Genomic DNA, 16,896 nt, shown 5'->3' on the forward strand with positions numbered 1-16,896 from the left:
TGGTTTGACATGGCAATTAGCTTTTCCAATCATGCAGATTAATTACACACGCCAACATTTTTATATGGAGAGTGATATATTACACTTGTCAAGCGCGTGCCCAAAATGCCAGATGGAAACTGCACCGCTCAAAAATAATCGACCTTTTGTTCATTTCACTTCAACACGCCACAAACCTGTCGGCTACTTCGCACTGTACATCGGCAACTCCTGTACTGTCTCGGAACAGATAGTCTCCGACCAGGCTCGGCAGCCTGTGTAGAAAACCTGAGTCAGGGTCTGAAATAGCTGAAATGAAAAGCCGCGCAGCGGCTTTTTAAAAACGAAGCCGCAAAGCGGCTTCGCCAGAGTTTTTCTAGATTGAAATTGTTATATTAGTGAAGCCGCTTTGCGGCTTCGTTTTAAAAAACCGCTGCGCGGCTTTTCATTTCAGCTATTTCAGACCCTGACACAGGTTTTCTACACAGGCTGTCGAGCTCAGGTCTCCGCTAAAGGGAAACAACAGTTTTGCAGGAGCAAAAGTATTTCCGGAGGCCGACTTGTTCAATTTGCTGTTTTTGAGCTATTTTTTTGAAGTAGCTTCCTACGACACATGTTTTCCGGAAATCATAATAAGCATAAAGTGCGTAATTTTATTTTCTTTCGCCGGGCAGATAATAATCGTCAGGGGCAGACACACAAAATGCAGTTTTATCGCTTCGGAAACAATGAACGGTTTTAGTGTAGGTAACTTCTGTCTTCCGAAAATTGTAGTAAAAATCATTGATTTGCCAGACGCAGGTAGTCTTCGTCGCCAAGAATTTCGTCTTCCGAGGAACTGTTGTGTCCATTTTCAGTTCTTAAAATACTCTAAGAAAAAAAAATGAAGAAAATTAAAAAAAATTCGAAAAAAATTAAAAAAAATTTGAAGAAAATTAAAAAAAAAATATTTAAAAAAGTATTATTCGAAAAAAATTTAGTGGAAACAGCCTAATTCTCGGTGAACAAAGCAAACCTGTTGCTCTGATCCATAAGATTTTGAGATGATCCACTTCCAAGATCATAAATTCGTTGCTCTCTGAAACTTCTGAAAAGAATTTCGCTCAGACTCGCCGCCAGTTGATGATGATTTCCCGGTATCTCCCAGTTATTGCTCTCTGCTTTTCTAAAAAAATAACTTTGTCTTTCAAATAGAAAAAAGTGCTTACTTGAGTTGGCGGAGAATTTCTTGAAACTCGGGCGTATTCTTTGTTGATCTCGTTAGCCCTTGTGGATCCGTCAAATTGCACGACTTGAATGGGTCTGAAAAAAAAAGTAAAAAAAGCTTCTTTTTCCGGAGTTTTTTACCGGAAACTTGGCGGGATAAAAGCAGTTTGTGTCCTTCTTTCTGTCCTTGTGAAGAAAGAGATGAGCTTGCTTGTTGCATTGTTGATGATTCTGCGATTGAAACAGCCGTACCGCCATTTGGAGCTAGATCGAGATTCGGAGACTGAAACTGCTCGGAAGAGTGATTCGACGAACAGGGTGACGGAGCTGTTTTGAAAAGAGGTTTCTTGAAAGTCGCCAAGGAAAAATAACGTTGCTTACCTGGTGCATCGGAAGAGTGGGTAGACATAGGAGAGTTTTGGAAAGAATACACCGAGGGCAAACGACTGCTTGAACAGGAAGATGGAACTGTACTTGGATTGGGGAGCTGGGAGGGATAATCGAAGAGAGAGTTGCTGCTCGTTTGATTCGGATTGAAAAGCGCGGAGAAATCGACCTGTGCCGGCATCTGCCCGTTGTCGATAGGCTAGTAGAACGGAGATAAGCTAAGATCATCAGCGCGCTTTTGTTTACCTTCAGGATTTGCTCATAGACCTCCTTGTATGCACCGGCAATCTCGGCCTTTGTTGGGCCAACCGGTCGTTTCGCCTCGGGCGCGTCCTCCAGAGCAGCCTGAGGCGCGGGCCGTTTTCGCTGGCGGCCGAACTCTGACTGAGCCGGATTCGGATCGATCGTCCAGTACCCACCCTTAGAATCATCATCATTAATGGGTACTATGGGTTATCCAAAGACGGGCCTTTCTTTTTGTGCCCAACTTTTGGACTCGATCGAGCGTAATTCTTGAAATATAATTTACCTTTCCAGGATGTCCTTTTGGCCGTTGAACCTTTTGAAAACAAGCTGATAGACTCAAGTTGTGTCGGATCGAGTTTTTCCAGCCGTGAGTGGCGCTTCTGTAGTAGGGAAAGTTCTCTAGCACGTATTCGTAAATTTGATTGAGCGTCATTTGCCGCGTCGAAGTGGATTCTATCGCCATTCGGATGAGATCAGCATACGAATGCGAAGGTTTTTTATTTCCATTTGCATCCACTTCAAAAAGTTGTTTGAAAATTGAAAATTGAAAATTTAATACCTTTGTCTTCTTTTTCATGTTTCCTGCTCATCACACTTGCATTGATGTCTAGTAGCCAGCGCAGCGTGGTGAGACTCTTGCCCAAATTGGTCGACGAGCTGCTCTCGCCCTAGAAAGCAAAAGTTAGGGGACATTTCACGCCGACTCGTCACCTTGACAGACATCTCTCACAATTTACCCTTTTGCACTTTTGGAAGTCTCTGTGAATTCATATGTTCGGTTGCCAGGTTACCAAAATAAATAAAGACACCAGAATCGCGCTCAGCGGCGTTGAGCAAAGGTCACCGCATGGTAATGCTCCCCTGCTACTGTTTAGCATTCTGATCATTTATCGAAAATAAAAAGTGAAATCAACAAGGATCCTGCATGAAAATAACAAAAGACAATTTTTGATTTTTGATTGTTTGCTATTGATTTATAAATTAACGCAGTTTGAAAGTAAATACAAAGTTTTAGGAAAGTAGATTTTTCTATTTTTAAGATTTCATAATGAATTTCTGAAGATGGCAGCAATTTCTCTAGGTACTCAGTTGCTCGACGAAGAGGAGGAGGAGGAGGAAGATGGCGAGTCATAATCGGTATAATCACTGAATTTATATATTTAGTCCCAATTTATTAAAGTAAATCAACGGTAGTAGGGGGAAATGATTCCGGCTGCCCCTAACCCTAACCCCCCCCCCACCTAAGGCCTTAGCCAGGGGGCTTCGCCCCCGGACCACTCCTAAGAGTTCCCAGTCCCTAATCCTAATCACTAGCCTAGATTCCAGAGATATTAGATGGCTCGAATCAGAGGCTCGAATGATAGCCCCTCTCTACGAAATCAACTGACCTATCGATGTCCCCTGCAGTGCAGCAGGAGTTCTCCAACTCTCCTATCCTGTCTAGTCCTTCTTTGAGGAATTTGGATTGATTGTTGAACCCTTCGATGATTCTCTTCTGCTTGTTACTTAGGTTGCTCACGGTGATTCCCAGCCGTCGCAATTTACTAGCTACTCCTGGGCTAGAATTGAAGTCATCATCGTTATCTCCATTTGCGTTGCTGATGCCTCCTCTTTCGTTCTTGGCATTTTCAACTGCCCTTTTCAGATCGCTCATCGCCCTAGAAAACGGTATTACTTTTTGTGGAATTCGTACTGCAATTTACAGGCGATTGGTCGACTGGAATCGGTGAAACTTGTCTTGTATTCCCTTCACACGAGTCGAGAGCCTTTCCAGATCGTTTCCGACGAGCATTTCGCTTTGGAGCCTTGTCAGGGTCGATGCTAGCTCTTGAACAGTGTCACTAAGGTCGCTGTCACTGACTGCGTCTCTCAAATCCTCCAGGTCATCTGCAGAAGCAGTTTCAGAGCTGACTTTAACAAAAATTTCATTGATTCGTCGCGAATGCCTCTCCACTATCTAAAACCATGTTTAATTTCAGAATAATAGAATTTCTAAAATACATTTTGGAGCTGCTGCAACTCGGCGGACGGGACCATCGATCGATGATTCGAGAATCTGGGAGAAATGGTGTCTTCTAATCTGTAGAGCTTTTCAGTTGTGTTTGTCTCGAGCTCCTCAATTTTATCGTAGAGGTCTTCTGTCGTCGAGTTCAAGCTTGAAATTGCACTGTCGAGACTGTCGATTTTGTCGAGAACTGCGTTGTAGCTAGTAGATTGTCGGGACTCCTTCATTTAGTTAGAATCGAAGCGATGATAGAAAATGTGCTACCTGTACTGTAGAAAGCATCTGTTGAATCTGCGAGTTACGTACATTCAGATCCCTCAATGAGTCGACGATTTCCAAATATTTTGCTGCGAAATCATCGTAAACTACTCGCGCATCCGCCTTGAGTTCCACCTCTTTCGCGAAAATCGTTGTGTTCATCTGTTTTAGCCTCTCATCAAAAACACCAAATTCAAGGGCTCACAATATATAAATAATAAAACGCGGAAAAAATGAGATCTATGATCCCTACTCTTAAATCAGGAGCACTATCATCACTATCGCTGGTTTCGACGAGAAGGACTCGCTCGAGAATCGTATTTTGTTCGTTTTTGATGTCTGAAAAAATCATCCCGAGGTTGAAAATTGGATGAAAACAGACCTTGAATAGAGCTTCCTTGCGCACTAAGCGTAACTTGCACTTGATTCAAGTTGCTCTTTAAAATCGTAATCTCGTCCGAGTCAGAGGCGAAATTAGTATTGGTCGCCAAGTGATGCATACTCTGCTGGATCCGAGCAACTTCTTCTTCATTCAGCGAGAATCCATCGGCGATTCGACTCGTTAGCGCGCGTAACTTGTCGCTCAATTCACCCTGTTCAACTTGGACTTCTTGGATCGTCGAGGAAAGCGAGTCTTTTTGCTGCTCTAATCTGTTTTTATTAATTTTGGCAATTGGGTTTTCAATCTACCTGCTCTTCATTTGTTGAATATCTCTCGAAACGGAGTCCACAGTTTTGTCGTGAGCGTACAAATGCGTAAACATGGTCAAATTCATGTCACTCAAGCGGTTTTGGAAAACGCCTACTTGAGACTTCAACGTCGATGCTAGAAAAGTCTCAAATTGCAGAAAAGGAGACGAAAAAAAACCTTGAATGATCGCATCGCGACTGAGCTTTTCTAGCTCACTAAACTCGTCGGCATAGTTGTCGGCATAGTTGAGCTTGGAATTCAACGAAACAAGCTTGGAGTAGTTCTCTCGGTATTGATTGCGCAAATTCGTGTTTTCGTGGTCAAGCGAGGTGATTTGATTTTGGAACTTGAGTGAGTTGCTTTCCGTCGTGGATCGGATCTTTTGCGAGTTGAAGATTAATGACTCCTTTATGGTTCTTATATTATATTATATTACAAAAAATCCCAATTTGCGATTTTTTAAGATCGATTAACTCCTTCCTGGCTCATGTCAAACTGCAGCATTGAGAGCATTTTCTCCCGTTGCAAATCCCGATCTTTCATGTCGTCGATATTCTTCTGCTGCGCGACGATCTGCAACGAGTTCTGGTTAATTTTATTGTTTAGGAGGGTGCGATTTCGGAAAACGTTTTGAACCGTCTCGTTCAGGTCGTCCTCGAGTTTCTGAATGACGCCTTCTAGATAGGAATGGGAGTGGGTGGACTCGGCGTTGTTGAATCTTTCATTGAGATTACATTGGAGTTTGTATTTTTATTTTTTCAAATAGTTTTTTGTTTCCTAAATCTTTTCCTGAAGTTTATTCTTTCATAAATGTCTCTGATTTTGTCATCAATGTCGCTGAATTTTTCATCGTAAAGATAGTCCGCCGCAACTGGCTCAGCTTCTGAAGGGTCTTTTCTCAAGCAGCAGTCGTCCATTTGAGCCATGGAGAATTTCACCTCGTTGATTTCTCGAGTCAGCGTGTCGTTCAGCCTTGATAGTTCCTTGCTCACGTAGAATTTTTGTGCATATCCTTCGCTCATGTACTGCCCAGGGTTGAATTTAATCTTTATCAATAACGACGATCGTTTTTGCTTTCGAACCCTTCCTTGGACTGCTCAATAAGTTTCTCGTAATTGACTTTTATTGAGTTTTGAGTGCCTTCTAACTGGCTTAGTCGATCACGCATTGCTTGATACTTTCCATTGTTGACCTCATTATTTTGAGTAGAGCTCGTTTGAGGGATTGATGAAATATTCTCCTCGACTTGTTCGATTTTGATCTCCATTTTTCGAAGATTCTCCGTTATTTCTGGCTTCAGAACTTTCTCTCGGTAGTTTTCGATCATTTCGACGCGGTTTTCCAACTCGGCAAGAACGCTCATGAAGTCATCCTTTTCAAAAATTGGGTTTAAAATTTAAAGAACTTTTTGAAGAAAATCCAACTTGCAGAAAATTCCTCAATTTTAAACCCCTTATCAATATTCGGGAAGATTGTACTGGTCTCCAAACGGTCAGTAGAACTTCTAGAGTTTGCTTCGAGCGCTAGAACTTTTGTTTCCAGACGATTGATCTTGTTATTTATCATCTTGGTCCTAGTAGACTCTCCTTTGAACTTGTTTCGAATTAATTTTCTCAGCGATTCTTGTGCGTTTCTGTTCGATTTTCCAGCTTCGAGGCAGGTTTGTAGGCCAGACTCAAGACTCTGTAAGTTCTTCTCGAGATTGATAAGGCGCACTTCGTTCTCGTTTTTCTGATAATGAAAATTGTTCAGATCTGTTGTTTGTTGTTTCTGGTTGTTGCTGATCTTGGCGATGTTGTTTTCTGCTTCGAGGAGTCTGTCAGCCAAGGCCGTAATTGCATCTCTCGAATTTGCGCGAGGTTCTCTGCCAACTTCCACGACAAATGGGTCAGCAGCAAAGATAGAGCTACTTTTTGTTGAGATTTGAATAAGGAAATAGTTCTAGGTTTTACCTTAGAATGCACCATAGAGGGCGTAGCAGCCGCATTTTCTCTCTTTCTCTCTATATGTTTTTGGTCTCTATTATGTATAATTTCGTCGATAAACGTAAAAAGTTAGTTAAAAAGTGGGCAAGTTTGGAACCCCTTTGAGGAGCAATCAACTGGATGAGCCAAATATTTGGGCACACAATGGCCTTGCCGCCACCACAAACACAAGTTAAGGAAGTGTTTATAAAATCACTTTTTCAAATTCTTTCGGAAAACTTGGAGCACGTCCAAAGCCAAGTGTAGTCCTCTCGCCCGAATGAGCGAGAGAATGAGAGAGAGAGAGCGCGAGAAAGGAAATATTTTTGAGGATCGTTTGATTTTGAAGCTTGAAGTTTCTGAACTTGAGTTTATTCTTCTTCTTATAGTAGCATGGATTAGCGAAAAAAAGGGAGCAGTTGATAGTTGTAGTAATTAAGGCGATTTAAAAGTTCCCGCGGAAGTCGTCAATGCCGGATTTTAATGAATTCAGCGAGTCGTTCATTTTCTTGTCAAAACCCATCGCATGCACCCAAGTAGCTGAAAAGAACAATTCAATAAGCGCGAAAGAAACAAGAATGAAGATTTTACATGTAAAGAAAAAGACCATGAAAGCATTGCGAATTCCGTAGACCATCATCACTTCAGGAAGAAAGCCGCGTTTGAACATCAACATGGCGGCAACGGTCAGGGAGAAGGACAAAACGCCGGCGAAAACGCAGAGAACCACGTGAGCATGAAGCGCCCTGAACAAAAACATGCATGATAGAATAACCTAATGATTGATTACGTTGGACTTCCTCCGCCGTTTTCGTGATCAGCCAAAGCGCAGCTGCCGATTTGACCGACCATGTACTAAAATTTTTCATAGAAAATTCTTATAGAAATTATTATGGAGAAATTTGATTCTGAGATTACCTCAAAAAGGGAGATTCCAGTCATGGTAAGAGCAATGTAGAGGGAAAATCTTCGTATCTTCGAGACATATGCTTCGTGAGAGTAGTATGTTATCTAAAATCAAGAATTTTTGAGAGGTGAAATAGTTTTTTACTTTTTCTGAAGCTGGTTTGCCGACGTACTGGACAGGGAAGAAAAACTCCATCATTTCGGTAGCGACGTTCATTCCAGTGATCAATCTATCAGAGCCGAAAACGTAGGGGCTATTTTAATGAGCTCAGAAAAAAAACGGAGCAAATAGAAGAATCTCTAGAGCTCTGGAATTGCTACTGTTCCCATAGAGGGCGATAACGACGGCGAAGATGATGGTTATCCAGGCAAAGGCGATTTCCCATCCCGCATTTGAGCTCTGAATTAGCGTTGTTTACCGCGTAATGAAGGGAAAATGAATGAGTTACGATTGTGTTTCGAATATCCAAGTCCAAATCCCACTCGACGAAATTCACTTTCGATGTCTTCATTTTTCGGATAGTAAAATATTTCTCATAAATTTATGACAATCACTTTTTTGCTCTTGATTCTATCCGACTTTTTCCTGTGTTGCTGCAATAGAAGTTGCGTTCGTAATAAAGTCTTCACTCCCTGTGGTCGTCAAGAAAGCTTCAGTCGGCATTACAGTCTCTGGAATGACTGGAGAACTACTGTTGAGTTCCGCCATCGATTCGGTCAAAATCACAGCCGCCTATTTCCGGATCTCTCTTTCTCTCTCTCTCCGAAGAAGTCAGAGAATCAATCGTAAAGTAAATGACTCGTTGTCGAATCTGAGGAATTTGAGAGATTGATCCGCGCCTGCGTAGTGCTCATAAAACCGCCAGTCGTAGGTTCTGCCATTTTTTCTTTGCGCTCTCTTTCTCTCTTTTGATTTCTTCTGGTTGAATCTCTCAAAATCTGAAAAGTTCGATTTTCGATTTCGATGGAGCGTGGAGTGTCTTTTGCGACTGAACTGGGGTCGCTCCCTCAGTATCTCCCTAAATCAGTATTTGGTAATCTCGACAGTCCCACTACAGACAGTACTCTTACTCATTTACAGAGCGAACTCAGTTATGGGGAGAGCTAGGCACCTTGCCAAAGCCAACCAAACCTCAGACTCCTTCAGAAGAGCATCCCGTGGAAGTGCTAAGCCCTGACGATTCTAGAGCCACTCGTTTGTACTGCAAATCAACGTGGCGCCGCGCCAAATAAACTTTTAACGACATTAACGATGAAATTAATAACTTTCTGCAGCTGTTCTTTAGTTCGACAATAAAATCAAAGATCAAACGAGAATCCAAATTTAATCCAGAGCGAAGTGAGAAACGGTCAAATACCAGGGTTCTGAACGACCCTAATTCTTTGACGTATTTGTTTTTCCATGAGACCACAGAAGATTACCAGAAGTCGACACCTATCGAAACAACTTGGGAAAAAACACTTTTGAATTTCTTAAGACCCAACTTCTATAACGAAAATTTCATGAAACAAAAAAAAATCTAACAATGCTCAAACTTTCTTTGCTTCAATAATATCATTCAATAAAAACATATATTGTTGAAAAATCAGCAGGTGCGCGAATAGAACTCAATTTTCTTTGTCTTCATTTTGCCAAACTCCTTTCATTTTTGTGATTTATTCTGAAAGAGAGAAGATATGCTCGGAGAACAAGTTGTATTCAAACATCAAGTTGAAGGAGGAGAGCCTATCAATTTTGTATTCAAACACATGGCCATAGCGAATGCTCGTGGTTGTCATTCCTGTGACCGGTAAAATTTAATAAATTGCGCTTACCTATTTTACGTTCTCGATTTAGCATGTTTCTAAGGTAGCATGACCTCCAAATTCGGCCAAGTAAAATTTGATTTTTTAATTTTTCCTAGTCCTTCTAAGGGCCCCTAGGTGAAAGTGCGCAGTTCCTAACCCTAAGGCCTAACGTAGGGGGCTTCGCCCCCTTGGAACCCCCCTAACACTATCCTAAAATGAGGGTGGCCGAACTTCGAAGCCATACTACAGTTCCTTGTTTTGAGGCAAGAGCGTCCCGATTTTAACGGATTTTTGACTTTCATCATTTAGTCATACGATGAAAGTAATCAAGATATACAAAACCACTGCTAGTGTTTACACCACCTGTCAAATTTGCTTTCTCCAGGAGTCGAAAAACGATAACAACGTACCTACGCGAGAGCCAATCGAAGAATATAACAAAAAATTGTTTAAATGTCCAGCGAGAAAGTGCCCAATACATCAAAGCTTCAACGATTTCGTGAATGGTAGATGCTGCAAAGATGCAGTTAGAAAGATCAATTACGGTAACAGCGCTTTTTATGCATTTTAAATAATATTTTACGAAGAATTGCGTCGTGAGATGTGCAACTCGCAGCGGGACTACCAAAAAGAAGTAGAAGAAGAAATCAAAATCGAGAAGAAAATCGAAGAAGCTGAGATTAATCTCAGAAAAAGAAAGGGCGAGGATGAGGTAGGATTCCTATTTTAATTCTATGTTTTGAAAGGTTGATAAGCTAAACATCTGAGTTTAGGAGGCCAAACAAGCATTGAAAAAAGCGACGATTGAAGCTGAACGAACCGAGGAAGCGTTAAAAACTGCTGAAGAAGAATTGAAAACACTGAAGACGTCGCTTTCTTCTATCCAAAAAAAGGTTGATGCCAAGCAACAAAAACTCGATGCCGCTGTCACTTGCGCCGTCCCAAATATAATGACCTTTCAACAGAAGAAAAAGCAGAGTGAGAAGGCAGCTCACTCAGGCAAAGCTTGAAGCAAGGCTCTTCAGAATAGTGTCAGTTCATTTCTTCATCTTCACCTCACTGTTAATATTCTCGACATTGCCAAGTCGGAAATTTCTTCGTCTTTGAATGAAATCTGTTGCTTATTAAGGTCTCCACAATAAAAAATTTCTACTAGATAAAATTATTGAACAAAAAGTAAGGGGTAAAAGGACTAGACTTTTGTTCACAAGCTGAGAGGAATGATTTCACGTTCGCAGGTTCCTTTTCTGAAAAACGTTGTGTCACGTCAGCCATGTCTAATTCAAAAGTTGTTCCAATTCGTTCAGCCATTCTAAACCGATCCAAATGATGATATTCGCGATAAAATAATTTCTTCTTCAATCATTTCTCATTTTTTCTAAACGAGATGCGCGTTTTCACCGGCGTTTTTTGTTTTTTACTGAGTTTTACTGATTTCGCTTCAGCGGCGATCAAATACGGCGGCTACAAAGGTTGAAAACTCGGAATTGAGCTTCTTTTTTGTTAACATTTGCGTTGTAGGGAGCTATTTCACTGCTGATGGAGAGAGAAAAACCTTTGAAGGAGGTTATCGGATCAGAGAAAAACCGGCTTGGAGGCAGAGTCGAGAGAACAAACCGAAAAACAATCAGAATTGGAAGAACAATGTTTCCAAACCGTTTGAAGAAACTCGGCTTTCAAATTTAGACCCATTTTTGGGGTCTTTTGTGAATTCATTTCAAAGCCATTTTGAGCGCTTTCTAGTCAGCGAAGTAGAATCGAACCCAAACCTCTTTTTGATTACGAGTATGGCGCGTCCGTTGTGCCACTAGAATCAGTCATTGACGTCGATCTCGACTACATGGAAATGGACAAAAAGATCTTTGAAGAAAGCGGCGTTTTTACGCGCTTTTTGGGAACTGAGCTAGAAAAAGAAGTTGATGGGCAAACTGTCAAGTACAAATTTCCGCTTCCGGTGGAGAAGACGGAAAACTCTCTTCAGCGGCAAATTCTTCCCGCGGACATGGTTCTTCGGTAAGCCCTCTTTTCTTTTTGTGACTTGATTGGATGTATTCAGCGACTTTTCAAATTTGACAACTTCGTTTCAAGAAAAAATTCTCAACGGGAAAGGAATTCCGGTCATGAACGGCAAGTTCTTGGCCATTTTCATGTGGGATACCAACTGGGGCCAAATGAGAATGAATTTATCGTCAATTACAAAAGGGAGTAGAATCGAGCAAAAAGAAGCGTTTGAGGGTCGAGGAATGGATTAAATTATGAATTTATTTTGTTTACATTTTTTGAGAAACGGTTGAACTCTATCTTTAATCTTTGTAAAGGCAACGAAGTTCTTGACGGATCAGACATAGATTCAACAGTAACCAACGGAGCCGTCTTTCCTGATGGGACCTGGCGCATGGATGTTTCCTTTTTGACAGGGCAAACTTTCTCTTACTGGGGAAAATCGAAGAGTGGCTGGATGCTAGAAGGGTGCTTTACTTGTCTTGGATGCGCTTTTACTGCCAATCAATGTCTCGGAAGGTACTGGAGAAGCTTTAAAACCTAGTGTTAAGACTCTGTATTTAGAGTCTTCTTGATGCCAGACCAACTGACAATGGAGCAATCAACTCAGTTTTTCATCGACAGCGCGCTTGAAAAATTCACTCTTCCGGAAGATCAAGAACCTACGGATGAAAGAGACCTCTCAAAATACAAGTAAGAGCGGCGTTCAAACAATTTTCAACTCTCCTAGGAAACATTTGATGAAATTAGAACGCACTTTGAAGCAGATGGGCTCACTGAAAAACCCGAAAGGAACGAAGCGATCAAAGAAATTCAACGGTGGGGCGAGTGACCTTTTCTTCAATGAAGATTTTGGTGTCGAGGCGTTTTACGAAAAATTGAAGAACTTTATCAACGAACGATTCGGAGAAAAGGAGAGGCATTCAAAGCGCCAATGGGTTTGCTTCTGAAGCTATTTAAATAACTTAATTTTTTTCCTAGAACAAAATGATGATGAAGATTATGGCTGTCTGCGAGTATGACATGAAACGATGTCCAGAAGAGCTTCGCGAGTTCGAATCAAAGGATCAAATCCGTTTGATGAACTCCCGCTTATAAACTCTCCTGCTGATTGTTTTTTGCGGAATAAATTTTGTATTTTTTCTTGTCATGTTGTTTTTGCTTGGAAAAGAAAGCGTGATACCTTGGGAGAAAAGGCGAATGCTCCGTGCTGAGAAAAGAGGCACATTTTGTGATTGAAAATGTCTCTAAAATCAGACGAATGCTGTCATAACAAGCTCTTGGGAATTTCGGAGTAGCTTGACCGGATGTTGTTTTCAGAGGGCAATTTATTCGTGTGTAAGTTTGGAATTATCTTACGCTCAATTCTCACAGTTGAAACTCATCTCTGCTCGCTGATTGTCAAATACTTCTACGAAAAAAAAACTATAATTAGGTTCTACTGAAGCTACCGAATAGTAAATTGTTTGTTTGAAAATCTATCAACTGTAATAACTTTCTATTCAAGGACAATCAATGAATCTGGTTGACCAAGCATTCGAGCTTGTTTTCAGAGAATAAATGACGATTATAGCTAGCTCCGATCATGCTATCGCTTTCTTTTTTTGTTCCTTCAGAAGTTCGATGTTCCAACTTTCAAGTATTTATTTACTTACTGGTCAATTTTGACACGTAAAGTGCTTGGAAGCAGAATCACGAGGAGCGAGAGGAGCAGGAAGCGGCTGGGCGCTGCTATTATTTCCGACATGATAATGTTTATCCACGTGGCTTCTACTTTCGACAGGAGCTTCACTTTCTTTCCAGCAATAGAGCAATCATTGAGGAGTCTTTTATCGACAGAAAAACGTGATGGGCGTGTAAAAGCCACTGAAATCACTGCTACTTTTTTTCTTTCGTAATTACGCGCTTGTTTGGCACACGTGCTTCTAGGGCCACGAAAGCTCGATCTTACTGTCATAAGATCAAAAAGGGCACGTGAGGAGACTTCTTTCAAGGTCAGCAATCGCACTTTAACCTTTTTATGTCTCAAAAAAGGGAAAGATTCAATTATACTCCTCGTTGATTTCAACGAAAAAAAATGATGATTTCTCAGCTCTGAACGATATTCCACGGCAAATAACGATATTATTATAAATAAACCAACTAACGTATACGATTAACTAGTTAGAATTTCTTATAAATAATCAGCTTGAAAACTAAAAAGCATGATTCCACATGAATGGAATTCTCTTGTTTAGGGAGCATCATTAAAAAATCTTGTCGAAAAAATGTAATCATAGCGACCATTTGAATTTACCAACCACTGAAACGAAGAAGTCTTCAAGATCATTCCAGCTCTATTTGCTCAGTCGGAAGATTACGTATTATTCTACCAGAAAGCAGCGGATTCGATTCATATGATGCTTTCTAGTTTTCAACTCTAACTTTCTTTCCTTTATTTAATGTTTGATAATGAAGTGAAGTGTCGCTTTCCTAAATTGACCATCATCGGACAGTATCTATGGCAATCTGGGCACGCGCAGAGCATTTGAGTCACCTTTTCCCTTATGTTTCCTGTTATGCAAGTGTTGCGATGTTCTCCTGTCGATTAGGACCACAATGTGATACATGTGACCCCATGCGCCCTCCCCATGCGGCCCATAGGTAGGGGATCCATCGTGATTCCATAGAATAGTAGAAATAGACTATTTGCTTACTGACTTTATTTGCCCTACCAGAATGGTGAGCCATTATAAGTGGCGTACCGTAAAAACTCACTCACATTTATCAATCGAATCATAGTAATCGAACAAAAAATAACTCTTTTTTCAAAAAGTTATGAAAAATGATCCCTTCGAGAAATCAACCACGAAGCATGTCAACCAACAACGAGAATAAAAATAGAATGAAAACAAGGTAAGATGCGCTTTTTTTTGCTTTTCGAATGAGAGAAATTTTAAAGATCGAGCAAAAGAACTGTGTCAAGAGTCAGTTCCGTCAATTCCGAAGATCTCCAGGGCTTCGATCCTGAAAAAGACGTCTTCCTCGAGGAGCATGAGGTAGATGGAGACTGGACGGAGATAAAACGACGAAGCTCCGCTGACGAGATTCGTCAGGCTCGAGAAGTCAAGCGCCACTGTAAGTGTTTCCATCAAAATCTCTAATTTTACTGAATTCGTAGCGAATGAAATCATCACCCGAGTGAACCCAACCCTCCGTCTCCGCCCAGTCCGGGCCAATACCACCTGCGGTAACAGCTCTTCCCGAGGATCGCCCTCAAGTGGAGGATTTCGTTCTAGAACTTTGTAAGTAACACCGATAGACAAGTCTGCGGTTTTCCCTTTTTTGACGAAATAATCCGAAGAAATACTAAAGCTAATATTAGCACTAATCACGTAGTAAGGGCGCGCCTGACTTGGCAAATGTCTCATGTCTCGCTTTTTCTTTCTTGAGAAGAACTCAGTAATCATCCAACCTCATAAATATTATTATTCTAGCTCTGCGCCAAGCCCTCGATGTCTCAACTCAGTCAAATCAACAGCAATCTCACTGGACTTGAAGAAAATCTCCCTCGAATGGGAAAAGAAACGACTCAACTCGATACCGGAGGAAGAAAAGAAGCCCAAGAAACGCGCTCACCGGCTGAGGGCGCTGCTTTCCAAACTCAAATCGCCACGAGTACTTGCGCCAATCGTCGTTGTCGTCCTTGGCACCATTGCGAATCGACTGCTTTGATTAAATCATCGTTGACCATCACATGTTATAGACTTTTCTGATAATTAAAACTCTCCCCCAGGTGGGGCCTTCCCAAATATTTCTGGTTAAATATTTTTCTCTTTCAACTATCTTTTCTGAAATAAAGGCTGGACCTAATGTCATGTATTCTTTGTTGGTGTGAAACTAAAATTGCTATCTTCTCTAGATAAAACTTATTGAAAATTTATTGTTATCAAAAAACCTTCACTTTAAAAACTCCTTCCACGCAGGTAAAGTTACTATTTCCAATCCTCTCTTTATTAGTTTTCGCAGAAGATGGTAGATCTTTCTTACGAAGAAAAGCAAACATGCAATATCTCTGAAAAAGACTTGCATTGGCTTCGTAAGGGAAAGGACCCTCAGCTAAGCATCCCCGTTTACGCTGTCGTTCTGAATCATACTGGTAAGACTGAGTACGGTGCTCAGTGCCCAAAGCAGAGTTCGAAATTTCCCGCGCCGCAAGGTCCCGCGAGCCCCCGCGGGAGCGGGGGAGCAAAATTTCTCCCGCGCCCCCGCTCCCCCAAGATATTTGGATATTCTTTCCCCCTCCCCCGCTCCCTCGAGATTTTCTCGTGGTCTTTCCCCCTCCCCCGCTCCCGCCGTAAATTGTTCTTTCCCGCCTTCTTCCCGCCCCTTCCCGCGCCGCGAAAACTCAAAAATGCTCCCGCGGGGCTGCGGGAGCAGCGGGGAAGAAGGTTTTTAAATTTAAGGGGCTTGACGGCCCTTCGGGCCGTTTCAGCCCCGTTCCTTGGTTTTTAAATTTAAGGGGCTTGACGGCCCTTCGGGCCGTTTCAGCCCCGTTCCTTGGTTTTTAAATTTAAGGGGCTTGACGGCCCTTCGGGCCGTTTCAGCCCCGTTCCTTGGTTTTAAATTTAAGGGGCTTGACGGCCCTTCGGGCCGTTTCAGCCCCGTTCCTTGGTTTTTAAATTTAAGGGCTTGACGGCCCTTCGGGCCGTTTCAGCCCCGTTCCTTGGTTTTTAAATTTAAGGGCTTGACGGCCCTTCGGGCCGTTTCAGCCCCGTTCCTTGGTTTTTAAATTTAAGGGGCTTGACGGCCCTTCGGGCCGTTTCAGCCCCGTTCCTTGGTTTTTAAATTTAAGGGCTTGACGGCCCTTCGGGCCGTTTCAGCCCCGTTCCTTGGTTTTTAAATTTAAGGGGCTTGACGGCCCTTCGGGCCGTTTCAGCCCCGTTCCTTGGTTTTTAAATTTAAGGGGCTTGACGGCCCTTCGGGCCGTTTCAGCCCCGTTCCTTGGTTTTTAAATTTAAGGGCTTGACGGCCCTTCGGGCCGTTTCAGCCCCGTTCCTTGGTTTTAAATTTAAGGGCTTGACGGCCCTTCGGGCCGTTTCAGCCCCGTTCCTTGGTTTTTAAATTTAAGGGGCTTGACGGCCCTTCGGGCCGTTTCAGCCCCGTTCCTTGGTTTTTAAATTTAAGGGGCTTGACAAAGGCCGGGGAAGTCTTAGTTGATCAATCTCAGTTTCGTCCCCAACCCCACCAACCACCATTCAATGTGAAATTAATATAGTTCATGTTCTTAGCTTTGTTATGGTTTTTATTTATTTTTTTCAATTTTATTTCTCAATTGTCGAATTATCTAAGGGGCCTGACTCAGGCTTCTTCCTTAGTGAAGACCTTTTTAAACCAGCCCTCACGTTGATTTTTCTTTCCCGCAGGCTCCCGCGGGAGCAAAAGAGAGGGGGAATCCTTCCCGCGCCCCCGCTCCCGCGCAAATT

The 16,896-nt window shown here is 42.0% G+C and overlaps 7 protein-coding genes across 7 annotated transcripts; 3 read left to right on the plus strand and 4 right to left on the minus strand.

The window, feature by feature from the left end:
- Positions 1-618: 618 nt before the first annotated feature.
- LOC145708273 (uncharacterized) lies at positions 619-2,494 on the minus strand. The gene is made up of 8 exons (XM_081785928.1): positions 2,378-2,494; positions 2,102-2,334; positions 1,819-1,992; positions 1,567-1,771; positions 1,327-1,512; positions 1,188-1,281; positions 995-1,144; positions 619-838 (listed from the first exon to the last, which is right to left on the minus strand). The coding sequence occupies exons 1-8, from the start codon at positions 2,406-2,408 to the stop codon at positions 760-762; spliced, it is 1,152 nt and encodes a 383-aa protein (XP_081642054.1). The 5' UTR covers positions 2,409-2,494; the 3' UTR covers positions 619-759.
- Positions 2,495-2,903: 409 nt separating this feature from the next.
- Positions 2,904-4,243, minus strand: LOC145709306 (uncharacterized). The gene is made up of 5 exons (XM_081786985.1): positions 4,088-4,243; positions 3,820-4,044; positions 3,522-3,775; positions 3,207-3,476; positions 2,904-2,964 (listed from the first exon to the last, which is right to left on the minus strand). The coding sequence occupies exons 1-5, from the start codon at positions 4,241-4,243 to the stop codon at positions 2,904-2,906; spliced, it is 966 nt and encodes a 321-aa protein (XP_081643111.1).
- Positions 4,244-7,098: 2,855 nt separating this feature from the next.
- LOC145708196 (uncharacterized) lies at positions 7,099-7,894 on the minus strand. Its single transcript, XM_081785848.1, has 5 exons — positions 7,788-7,894; positions 7,655-7,747; positions 7,527-7,591; positions 7,328-7,482; positions 7,099-7,276 (listed from the first exon to the last, which is right to left on the minus strand). The coding sequence occupies exons 1-5, from the start codon at positions 7,857-7,859 to the stop codon at positions 7,182-7,184; spliced, it is 480 nt and encodes a 159-aa protein (XP_081641974.1). The 5' UTR covers positions 7,860-7,894; the 3' UTR covers positions 7,099-7,181.
- On the minus strand, positions 7,865-8,697 carry LOC145708197 (uncharacterized). The gene is made up of 4 exons (XM_081785849.1): positions 8,483-8,697; positions 8,229-8,375; positions 8,092-8,148; positions 7,865-8,042 (listed from the first exon to the last, which is right to left on the minus strand). Exons 1-4 carry the CDS (start codon positions 8,522-8,524, stop codon positions 7,911-7,913), a joined length of 378 nt encoding a protein of 125 aa, XP_081641975.1. The 5' UTR covers positions 8,525-8,697; the 3' UTR covers positions 7,865-7,910.
- A 601-nt stretch (positions 8,698-9,298) lies between these two features.
- LOC145709452 (uncharacterized) lies at positions 9,299-10,556 on the plus strand. Its single transcript, XM_081787135.1, has 4 exons — positions 9,299-9,432; positions 9,740-9,975; positions 10,018-10,142; positions 10,204-10,556. The coding sequence occupies exons 1-4, from the start codon at positions 9,320-9,322 to the stop codon at positions 10,438-10,440; spliced, it is 711 nt and encodes a 236-aa protein (XP_081643261.1). The 5' UTR covers positions 9,299-9,319; the 3' UTR covers positions 10,441-10,556.
- A 566-nt stretch (positions 10,557-11,122) lies between these two features.
- LOC145708100 (uncharacterized) lies at positions 11,123-12,553 on the plus strand. Its single transcript, XM_081785722.1, has 5 exons — positions 11,123-11,443; positions 11,487-11,950; positions 11,996-12,124; positions 12,162-12,369; positions 12,413-12,553. The coding sequence occupies exons 2-5, from the start codon at positions 11,826-11,828 to the stop codon at positions 12,527-12,529; spliced, it is 579 nt and encodes a 192-aa protein (XP_081641848.1). The 5' UTR covers positions 11,123-11,443; positions 11,487-11,825; the 3' UTR covers positions 12,530-12,553.
- A 1,629-nt stretch (positions 12,554-14,182) lies between these two features.
- On the plus strand, positions 14,183-15,286 carry LOC145708568 (uncharacterized). The gene is made up of 4 exons (XM_081786253.1): positions 14,183-14,326; positions 14,373-14,548; positions 14,592-14,715; positions 14,908-15,286. Exons 1-4 carry the CDS (start codon positions 14,256-14,258, stop codon positions 15,143-15,145), a joined length of 609 nt encoding a protein of 202 aa, XP_081642379.1. The 5' UTR covers positions 14,183-14,255; the 3' UTR covers positions 15,146-15,286.
- Positions 15,287-16,896: the final 1,610 nt, after the last annotated feature.

This window comes from Oikopleura dioica, chromosome XSR (genome assembly GCF_907165135.1).
Source record: "Oikopleura dioica chromosome XSR, OKI2018_I68_1.0, whole genome shotgun sequence".
NCBI classification, from domain to species: Eukaryota; Metazoa; Chordata; class Appendicularia; order Copelata; family Oikopleuridae; genus Oikopleura; species Oikopleura dioica.

Excerpts from the sequence above, each read along its gene's own strand:
- LOC145708568 (XM_081786253.1), top strand. The coding sequence starts at position 14,256 with ATGATCCCTTCGAGAAATCAACCACGAAGCATGTCAACCAACAACGAG. Across the intron at positions 14,327-14,372 it reads AAAAATAGAATGAAAACAAG|ATCGAGCAAAAGAACTGTGT; the intron begins GTAAGATGCGCT and ends GAAATTTTAAAG. Across the intron at positions 14,716-14,907 it reads GGATTTCGTTCTAGAACTTT|CTCTGCGCCAAGCCCTCGAT; the intron begins GTAAGTAACACC and ends TTATTATTCTAG.
- LOC145708273 (XM_081785928.1), bottom strand. The coding sequence starts at position 2,408 with ATGAGCAGGAAACATGAAAAAGAAGACAAAG. Across the intron at positions 1,772-1,818 it reads TCTATGAGCAAATCCTGAAG|CCTATCGACAACGGGCAGAT; the intron begins GTAAACAAAAGC and ends CCGTTCTACTAG. Across the intron at positions 1,145-1,187 it reads GAAATTCTCCGCCAACTCAA|AAAAGCAGAGAGCAATAACT; the intron begins GTAAGCACTTTT and ends TTATTTTTTTAG.
- LOC145709452 (XM_081787135.1), top strand. The coding sequence starts at position 9,320 with ATGCTCGGAGAACAAGTTGTATTCAAACATCAAGTTGAAGGAGGAGAG. Across the intron at positions 9,976-10,017 it reads AGTTAGAAAGATCAATTACG|AATTGCGTCGTGAGATGTGC; the intron begins GTAACAGCGCTT and ends TATTTTACGAAG. Across the intron at positions 10,143-10,203 it reads AAAGAAAGGGCGAGGATGAG|GAGGCCAAACAAGCATTGAA; the intron begins GTAGGATTCCTA and ends ATCTGAGTTTAG.
- LOC145708100 (XM_081785722.1), top strand. The coding sequence starts at position 11,826 with ATGGATGTTTCCTTTTTGACAGGGCAAACTTTCTCTTACTGGGGAAAA. Across the intron at positions 12,125-12,161 it reads AGAGACCTCTCAAAATACAA|GAAACATTTGATGAAATTAG; the intron begins GTAAGAGCGGCG and ends CAACTCTCCTAG. Across the intron at positions 12,370-12,412 it reads GGCATTCAAAGCGCCAATGG|AACAAAATGATGATGAAGAT; the intron begins GTTTGCTTCTGA and ends TTTTTTTCCTAG.
- LOC145708196 (XM_081785848.1), bottom strand. The coding sequence starts at position 7,859 with ATGAACGTCGCTACCGAAATGATGGAGTTTTTCTTCCCTGTCCAGTAC. Across the intron at positions 7,748-7,787 it reads GCAAACCAGCTTCAGAAAAA|ATAACATACTACTCTCACGA; the intron begins GTAAAAAACTAT and ends TCTTGATTTTAG. Across the intron at positions 7,483-7,526 it reads AACGGCGGAGGAAGTCCAAC|GGCGCTTCATGCTCACGTGG; the intron begins GTAATCAATCAT and ends GTTTTTGTTCAG.
- LOC145708197 (XM_081785849.1), bottom strand. The coding sequence starts at position 8,524 with ATGGCAGAACCTACGACTGGCGGTTTTATGAGCACTACGCAG. Across the intron at positions 8,376-8,482 it reads GTTTTATGAGCACTACGCAG|GCGGCTGTGATTTTGACCGA; the intron begins GCGCGGATCAAT and ends ATCCGGAAATAG. Across the intron at positions 8,043-8,091 it reads TGGATATTCGAAACACAATC|AGCTCAAATGCGGGATGGGA; the intron begins GTAACTCATTCA and ends ACGCTAATTCAG.
- LOC145709306 (XM_081786985.1), bottom strand. The coding sequence starts at position 4,243 with ATGAACACAACGATTTTCGCGAAAGAGGTGGAACTCAAGGCGGATGCG. Across the intron at positions 3,776-3,819 it reads AGTTGCAGCAGCTCCAAAAT|ATAGTGGAGAGGCATTCGCG; the intron begins GTATTTTAGAAA and ends ACATGGTTTTAG. Across the intron at positions 3,477-3,521 it reads TTCCAGTCGACCAATCGCCT|GGCGATGAGCGATCTGAAAA; the intron begins GTAAATTGCAGT and ends ACCGTTTTCTAG.